This window comes from Medicago truncatula, chromosome 4, assembly GCF_003473485.1.
Source record: "Medicago truncatula cultivar Jemalong A17 chromosome 4, MtrunA17r5.0-ANR, whole genome shotgun sequence".
Classification (NCBI taxonomy): Eukaryota; Viridiplantae; Streptophyta; class Magnoliopsida; order Fabales; family Fabaceae; genus Medicago; species Medicago truncatula.
In genome coordinates, this window is record NC_053045.1 from 34,217,388 (window position 1) to 34,227,236 (window position 9,849).

Sequence of the window (9,849 nt, forward strand, 5' to 3'; positions counted from 1 at the left end):
ATTGGTTCGCCATGGCGAAAGTGTCCAAAAAGTTTCCAGAGAACACTGACTTAGTTCGCCATTCCTTCGCCTTTTGCTCGCCCTGGCGAAAGTGCCCAGTAGCTTTTCGCCTTTTGTTCGCCATTGGCTTGCCATGGCGAGAAGCCAATTTTCGTTGATTTCACCTGGCGAGTTTAGTAGTTCGCCTGGCGAAAGTACCTAGGATTTAACAGTGTTTTGGAGTTTTGTATACTCAGTTGTACGCATTGTTTGGTTGATACTTTTGGCTGTGCTATGATTATATATGACTATATTATTTACCAAGAGCATGATTAATTGTTGAGTGATGATTCATGTATAATTACACTTAAATAAATTATATAAATGGTTGTTGATTGAAAGGTATGCTTTATTTAATTAAGTCATACATGTTGTGAGTCATATATACATATATGTAGGGTTGAGTTGTATGTAGATATACACAAGTGGGTCAATTACATAAGCATAAAAGCGGGAGGGCTTCGGCTCTGAAACGCCTTGTCGTTCAAAGCGGTGGAACACTTTGTTGTTCAAAGCGGTGTTTAGCGGTGAGGACTCATGTCCTGAAAAAGAATGCTTTAACCATTCGATTAGCGGTGAGGGCTTCGACCCTGATTATGGTACCACATGCATTTGTAGAGGAGTCTAGTGGACGTGTCGAGTGTTGCATGAGTTGCAGTTATTGGTCTTAATTATCGAATGTTGTTGATGTGGATAACGATGATATTATATATGTTGATGAATTATTATTATGATAGGGTGTTAGATTCAACTTGATGAATTATTTATCTATATTTTTGTTGTGAATCTCACCCCTTCTGCTTGAAAATGTTGCCCTTCCTATGGGTAACTTGCAGGTGATCCTGAGTAGTAGGTGGTGGCTCAAAGTGTCTAGGGCTCTGATACGTGGGATGGGATTTTATCGCTTAACTTCTTTCCTATGTATCAAATTTTGAATATTGCTGATGTAGCCCTATGGTTGATGAATTTCCGTTGTTAGGCTTTTATGCCAAGATTATTTGTTGGAGAACGATTATGTTGGATGTTGTTATTGTTTAAGTTGAAAAATATTCCGCTGCAAATTTAATAATGATTTTGAAGGATGATTATTAAATAGATTTTATATTCTATTAAAGAAATTTTGAATTGGGAGTGTGACATGCCCGTTTGGGATTCACTCTGATGTTGAAATATTATTTATTAAATTACTTTTGGGTAACGGGGTGTTACACAACCAGTCACTGCTCTATCTTCATGTGAAGCAGAGTACATTGCTGGTACATTTGCAGCATGTCAAGCAATTTGGCTTGACAATGTTATGAAGGAACTGAATTGTGAAGTAAAGAAACCATTGAAGTTGAAGATTGGCAACAGATCAACAATAAATTTGGCCAAGAATGCAATTGCACATGCCAGAAGCAAGCATATAGAAACCAGATTTCCCTTCATCAGAGAACAAGTCACTAAAGGAATGATTGAAGTGGAACTGTCCTACTGAAGTTCAACTTGCAGATGGTTTCACAAAAGCTTTGAAGATTTAAAGGTTCACTTGCTTGAGGGACAAGTTAGGTCTCATAGAGTGTTAGGATTATGGATTAAGAGGGGTGTATTAGTTTGTGTGTTTAATCCATAATCATGCTTAACAAACACTTAAGAGTTTAGTTTGTTACTTTGGAGAAACTTCATTTTAGTTAGTTACAAGAGACTTACTCTATAAGTCATTAATATTGTATATATACTTGTTTGTAACACAATAATCATAAGTGTGAATGAAATTTTCAGTTCAATAAATTTTTTTTTCTCTCTCTCTCTAACAAACTTCAACCTCCATAACAAACTTCATCTTCTCCATTGAAACCCTAATTCAGTTTTACTTGCACTACAAGAAACCCTACGCTGCACTAATAATATATCTTCCAATATTTTTCCTTGTGTTGTGGCATTCATTCTCATTTTATCTTAAAATTCTGGTAATCAACATCAACTTTCACACTAAAGATATCAAATTTGAAGTCCATCTAACCCCTTTTTCCAAACACACCAGAGGCTCCCGACCCAGCTAGGGGGATTTGTAAAGCATAAAATCAAAAATAAAGTAAAATTGGCTTGTAGTTAATCTTACGGAAAATTGCATTTACCTTCCCTGAAGACCCTTCAAATAAAACAAATATCCCCTCTTGTTTTAAAATAGGCATTAACCTCCCATAAGTTTTCATCAAATAAATAGAAACTTCCCTTCTATGTTAACCCTGTTTGTTTCTCCCTTTTTCCGTTAAATTAAAAAAGGGAGTCTGAAACCAAGCTTCACACTCTGCATTGGAAGCATAGAAGGCAGTTTAAACCAAAAAAGAATTACTAAAACAAATCAAAAACAAACTTTGCATATTAATAAGATTAACTACAAGCCAATTTTATTTTATTTTTTGTCTAATTATTAACTACTTTGCAAATCAAAAACAAACTTTACTAAAAATTATTTGCAATGACAATAGTTTAAATAAATGGTATAATTGAAAGAAAAGTACTAGGTGAAAAACATGTATTATCTTTGTAAATGAATAGATAAAATAATGTGCTTTGACTTTTTTCTTTTGAAACATAAAATGAGCTTTGACTGGGTATAGCAATGCAGTGTACTCAACTTTAGAGTTGATAATATAGTATAGGGTGCAAGTCTTCAATTTGAGGGTGTGCAAGATAAAAACAAAACATAGTATAAAATAAAAAGACTTGAGACTGTGCCATATGCCAGCGTTCTTTACGTTAACTCCATCGATAAATGTTTCATGAACTCTTGACAAAAAAAAATTCATGAACTCATACTTATAGTATTTTTATAATATTGCAATATTTTTCCTTTTCTTTCGTATGCATCAATCAAAAACAAATATTCACTACCAATCAAAAACAAATATTCACTACTTGACCAAAAATAATAATATTCACTATTACGCATAATAGCTGCTTCATCCCATATGCCAATGAAACAATTTCACTTGAGTCCATTATACATAATTGGACATGTGCGTATCTCAAGATTGTTGAATTTCAACTATGAGTGATTATGTCCCACATTGATTAGAAATTGAGAAAATACTGAATATATAAGATAGGAGATTCTTATACCTGATCCTTTAAGATTTTAGGTGGAAAAGTGACGTCTAAGTCTCTTAAAATTTGGACGTTTACTCCTAGTCCCAGTACTCCTCAACAAACATGACACCATTAATTGATTGGCCAAACAATTTTTTAATTATTAAAAAAATATACAAGCTGCAATTATACATATTTTCAACTGTTATGGAAATTCAGTGGGGGGCTATTAGAATAGTCAACTTTACGACTATTTCAGCTAGATATCGAACTCTGTTTCATAAATCCTAGTATTATTTGTCAAAAATAAAATAAAATCCTAGTATTATAGGAATTTTAAAATCATTTGAGTGACACTATAATTAAACTAACAGGGTATTGTAAGGTTACTAACGCCATACTCATACTGCTAGTTTGCTACTTTTGCATTATTGTCAACTACTAGCATGTGAAAAATCATGATGCATGATGAATTATTAAATGATATATATATATATATCTAAAAATTATTTCCAAAGGCAGTCAGTATGAAATTAATTGTATATGTCAATTTGATTGTAAAGGGTTAATTCCCATATAACCTTAATTACGACTCATAATTCTTCCTTTGATGCATATATACATGATGTATGCACCACACCTGCAATTTATAATTTTTTTATTTTTTTTATTTTTATGAAAATCTTTGAATAGAACAAGTACAAAAATAGAGAGAAGGAAAGAGGAAGAGAATAGAACAAGAATAGAGAGAATGAGAGAGGAGAAGAGTATTCTATTATACTTTGAGTGTATAGAGAATTACAATAATATGACATATTTAACCCAAACAACTATGATTGTAATTGATTTGTCAAAAGTTTTTAAAATAGGAACTATTCTTATAAACTTTAATATTGTGGAGGAGTAAAATTATCAATAAAATTTTATCGAAACTAAAATTGAAAACTCTTAATTTTACAGGACTAAAAAATATTTAACACTAAATTTATTGATATTTCCATATGCCAAAATATAGTTCAGTATTGTTAAAGACTTAAAGTAATCAAAGACTATACCACCCGGAAAAGAAAAAAAAAAGTATTCAAAAGCTTGTTTAGTGTGAATCATTGTTATTTGACTAGTTCGTGTGATTCCTGCGAATTAAGTATCGTACCAAACAGCATTTTTCTTATAATATTCATAACAATGTATGGATGTCCAACGAGAATATGCCTTAATAAAATCTTATTAGAAAAGAAATACCAACTGCTTGAGATATTATCTTCATATTGAGTTATTTCTAGGGTTGCTATAAGAAAACAACAAGTAATTTCTTGTATGTTTAAAATTACAATCTTTAATAAAAGAGCATTCTCCACTTCCTTGACGCAGTCCTAACATTTTCAAATGATCGGTTGATATTGTTGTTTCTCTAAAATTCAAATTGTATACATGACTTTGTACCAATAACTTTATGTTTATTAATAATATTGACAAAAATAAAATACCATGATAATTATAATTAGGAAAATACGACAGTGCCCTCATTTGAACTAAGATATATACTTCAGGACCAATTTAAGTTGTTCATCATTTTCTTGAGGACATGATTTTTTACTCATAACAAGTGACATCATAATTATTCTAATACATAATAAACTAAATTTCCACATCAAAGTATTTTAACACATTTGTTTTATGGTGATAAGTTTCTTTATGCACAAAATCTCATTTAAATATTAAATTTTCAATCCAAACAAACTTTGTGCTTCCAATGTATTCCATTTCAAACCTTTTGATAATCAACATGTTTTAGAATCTTTTTAGGAGTTCTGATAATATATATACCATTCTTATGAAATCGATGATAACAAATTCATTTCTAAATCTTTAAAATTAACAAACGATATCATCTTTTCAATAGTTTTAATAGTATGTCTCACGAAAATTAAATGTTTCATATAATTATCACTATCAAGTGAGCCATACAGATACACTGTAACACATTTTTCATATAAATCATGTTTTTCAATTGGAACTAAACATAATCAAGCAATAAAAAAAATTTGTGAACTCACTTCAGACACCATGTCTCTCTTAAAAATTAATGTTAGAAATTTACACATCAATATCTAGTGAACGTATATGTTGCAGTATAGGACAAAGCCTATCCACTAATGAGTTCCAAAGGGCTCATCCCCGAAGGAGTTTAAGGGCATGTCGTTTGTAAGCAAACAAACCCATAAGAATACAACTTAAGCTACCAACAACGTAGAAGAACACAGACCAAGGCGAACAACCGACAAGGTCTGTAACACAAGAAGACACAAGCCGAGGTGAATAACCAGCATACTATGTTTCATATGAGCACCCACAAACCAAAGGTGAGAAACCAATAGGGTCTGTGGAACAAATATAGAAAAGAACAAGATCTACAACTCTCCTTTAAAGGACAACAATTGTCCTTAAAAGTACTACGATTGTCCTTCCAAGGTAGCTATCCAAGCAAGGATGTAAGGGTGTAAGACCTAAGACACTACTATTATTTGTCGGGTCAAATTAATGCAATTTCTTTATTCAGTTATGAACAAAATTATATTTTATTTTCAATTGTTCTGATCGTTATAATTCTTCTAGACCCTAGGTTTGGCAACCCTAATTATCTATTTATGTCCTCTAAGTTAAGGTATAAGAATGACGATTTTGCTTTAACTCGAATAAGAACAATATAAACTTTGCTTAATTATCTTTAAGTAATTAGGGTTAATTAGGGATTTCATAATGCGGGTAAATTACCCACCATTTTTTAAAGGCAATCTAGGCTTCACCTTCATGTATTTTCTAATGCCTTTACTCAAAGGTCCAAACCCGAACATTGCACAAAAGCCACTACTCCATATATAATAGTAAGTATTGGACTGAACAATATAATGCAGAACAACACAACACAAGGCATAACAGTACACGACAAATTTTTATGGTATTGAATAATTTCATGTTTTATATGCTTTTTGGGGGACGAAATGTTATTTTGGGTGTTTTAGACAACTTGTAAGTGGGACAAAAAGTTATGCTGTGGTTTGGTGAGGGACAAAAATTTCAGTTTTTGTCATGTCCCTTGCCTCCAGTTTGTTCTGTCCCTGAAACAATTTTACAAATCAAACACTAAACAACTGAAGTTGTTCTGTTGTCCTTCATTTTCTAACAAATTAAACGCACCCTCATCAACATTTGGTCGGTAACATACTTTAAAATGTCACTTTTTAGATATTTTTAAAACATTTTTCAAAAAAGGTTACCAACACCATTACAGTTTTTAATTGATTTTAACAATATATAAAAGGTGTTGCGTTTGTTATATATAAAAAGTTGTTGCGTGTTACAAGTTTTTGATATACATTTTAATTATGTTGTTTCCTACAATCAAATCAAATCAAGTATTTTAATTACCTTGTTTCCTACAATCAAATCAATTAGTTATATATACATTTTACAAGTCTCTTTCACTTGTTCACAGAGAGATAACTCGTATCAATGTCACGGTCAACTCTGGATCCATGAAATTTCCATCTCCTGAATTGTTACTAGATCTTAATTATGTTGTAGTGGCTTGCTAACACTGTGTTTATGAGGATGAGATAAAAACAACTTAAAACATTAAATTAGCATACAACAAACATTGGTAAAAAAAAAAAACATACAACAAACATTATAGTGTGAAAATGAGGGTAAAAGCATAAGTATACATGCTGGTTAAGTTTTAGAACAACAACTAAGACATAGAAACAAGGTTATCGAGGTGTGCCATCGGGAAAAGGTTTGAGAGCATCTTGGTTCCCATTAACATAGTATTCAACAACTGCTTTCATTCGCGGAAGCTTATCACGGTGGTAATTCACGTGAATAATAACCGGTTTCAATTTACTGAGGTTAGCATCGTTCCTCACTGTCCTGAAAAGAACTCTGCTGTTCATAAAAAGATATATATCCATAGTTCTTTTAGCAGCATGAAGCCCGTCATAACCAGGATGTGATGGATGAAAGAGTTCCTCGTTGAAAACGGCTTGGTCCCATGCATTACCCTTCGAAAGTCGTGCTGCCACACGGTCCAAAAGCTCAATTGAAGGAATGGTTGGTCTGATATAGAAGAAACCAGAATTGTAAACAAATATCCTCGTGGTATAAACGTTAGTAGACCAACCCATCCCATGGTCTTTGAAGACATCGTTGTAGCCATAAGCTGTCATGTTATTATGACCATCGCTCATGGACTCAACATCCGAATCACGGTATAAATGATCAAAAGGATTCTGCAAATATACAATGTCGATGTCTGATAGAAGAACACTATATCCCAACTGCAAAAATTCTCTTAGAATACGAAATTTAAGCCCGGAGACAGCCCCACCGTTTGGAATTTTTCCAACAGTATCAATATCATTATCCGGGTCTCTTTGGTAAAATGGGACTTTATTAGATTCACAAAATTTTGCAATCTCATCGTCTAAGGCAACAACTAGATAATTAGGTATACCAACTCTCTTGATATTGGTGAACCAGACCTCGAGCATTGCCTTCACATTTGAGTTTGCAAGGGTAACTATGATCTCTCGTTTAACTGCGATTTTCTCTAATAAATTTGCCAATCTCGGGTTCAAGAATTCATCAGGAGCAACAGTAGGATTGGTTCTTAATGCCTTGACAGTACCAAAAGGTCCAGCTTTTTCCTGTTTACTCAATGCAAGCAACTTTTTTTCAGCCTGGTCTTTTCCTTCCGTCAACTCCCTCACCTGTTTTTTCAGCTCTGCATTTTTATCTGATAAGAGTGCCACAAATTCTGATTTTAACATGTTAACTCTATCTGATGATTCAGATTCAGCTGAATTTTCCTGCCAAAAGAAAATAAAATAAAAAATCACTGAGAAATAAAGAAGTCATTGTTGGGAAAAAAGAAGAAAGCTAAGATGCATCCTATAAGATGCTCACATAATCTTGATAATGATGAAGAAAGGTATTATAAAATTACTAATTGAAGTTAGAGAACTTCAATGATGAAAATGAAACCTGGGTCTTGGGTACAGCAACAGGTAGGTGACGAATTGAGGTAATAGATTGAGAAACAAAGAAGTCATTAGGAAAATAGAAAACTATGATGCATCCAGCAAGAACTCCAATGATTACAGTGGTAATGATCCTTGATATGAGTAGAGATTGAGGGCTGTTCTTCATCAAAGGTCCTTCTCTTTCTCTGCGCTCAATCATTGTATCCACCACCAACTCAAAGACTGAGATTGAAATGGTAGTTTTGTTTTGTTCTGGTTATATAGGGTTTTGAAGCTTTGGAGGGTTAATTAAGAAATGGAGAATTGGGTGGTCAGTTTGAGCGCAGATATTCAGTACTTCGACTTTGATACTGAATTTGATTGAACTACTAGCCTCTCAAACATTCTTGATGGGAATATGAGAATTCATCTATACCTATATATAGTGTTGCGAATTCGATGAGAATCACACCAATAACAACTTGATGTGTGGAGCAAGGGATAGTCAAGCAACCAAAATCAAAGTGTATGAAAGTTATAAATACAAGCCAAAAGTAGAAAACAACGGCGAGAAAAACACAAAGAAGAGAAGAACACAAAAGAATTTGTTGACACAGTTCGGTCCAAATTGACCTAGTCTGAGGGAGAGAGCAGCCTTCCGATCCACTATATGATGAGTATCGTTACAAAGAGAAAACAATGGGTTACAAGAATAAGTCTCCCGCCTAATTCTACCCAAAGCCCCAATCTCTTCCCGTAACCAAGAGACTCAATCCTAATAGTGTTTCCCAAGGTGAATCAACCCTCAAACCCTAGTGTTTGTTCCAAAGAGACAAACTCTATACAAACCCTAGTTTTGTTGTTGTTTTTCTCCATCGTGGCACGATTCTCTAGAATTCTGATTTTAAGTTAACTCTCACATATAGAAAAAGGAATGTGCGATTTTGGAGTGATTTTTTCACTTTTAAATTTATCATTCATTTAAATTATCATATTTACAATCATAATCCTTTTATTAAATTATTAATTGTAATGTTAAGAATACCGACCCAATTATCCTTTGGGTCGTCTACAATAAATGGGTTAAGTCAAGGTCCAGGGAGGTGACTACCTCGTCAAGCTAAATGGGACTGACCTACTGACCCACCTTAAGAAAAATAGCACCTCACAACGATATGCTAGGATGGGTAATGACCTTCTACTACTAAATATCAGTAACCACCTCATTCACACTAAAGCACTGGCACACTCCAGCACCTTGAACGTAACCATAATTTGAATAGCATCAAGTCATTCCTATGTATAGAGGGACCTAACATAAACCAAATAATCTAGTTAGACTGAACAAACCTTCATATATACATGAATCATTCCTATTTACAGTGGATTCATCATAATATGATAGGTACTTCAACCTATCCCAGGTTCAGTTATTCCGATTATCTATATTAACCTCATAACAAACAATATTAGAGCTAAATTGAGATGATAAAAACAAATTAAACAAGGAGCTTAACATCTAATCCATTACTATAAATATAAGCTCTCGTACCCTGGATACGATCATCTTATAACTTAACTAATATTTCACTTTGTTACTTGATAGTTGATGAGTTTTTTTAGTGGCGTCAAAAATAAGTATTCAAAGAATACTTTTATCCATATAGAGTTTCATGCGATACCAAAGATGTTCAACAATCAAATTGTTTTGAGTAAA

The 9,849-nt window shown here is 33.1% G+C and overlaps 1 protein-coding gene across 1 annotated transcript; it reads right to left on the minus strand.

The window, feature by feature from the left end:
- Nucleotides 1–6,774: 6,774 nt before the first annotated feature.
- LOC25492731 (arabinosyltransferase RRA2) lies at nt 6,775–8,538 on the minus strand. Its single transcript, XM_013600931.3, has 2 exons — nt 8,155–8,538; nt 6,775–7,979 (listed from the first exon to the last, which is right to left on the minus strand). The coding sequence occupies exons 1-2, from the start codon at nt 8,350–8,352 to the stop codon at nt 6,882–6,884; spliced, it is 1,296 nt and encodes a 431-aa protein (XP_013456385.1). The 5' UTR covers nt 8,353–8,538; the 3' UTR covers nt 6,775–6,881.
- Between the last annotated feature and the right edge of the window lie 1,311 nt (nt 8,539–9,849).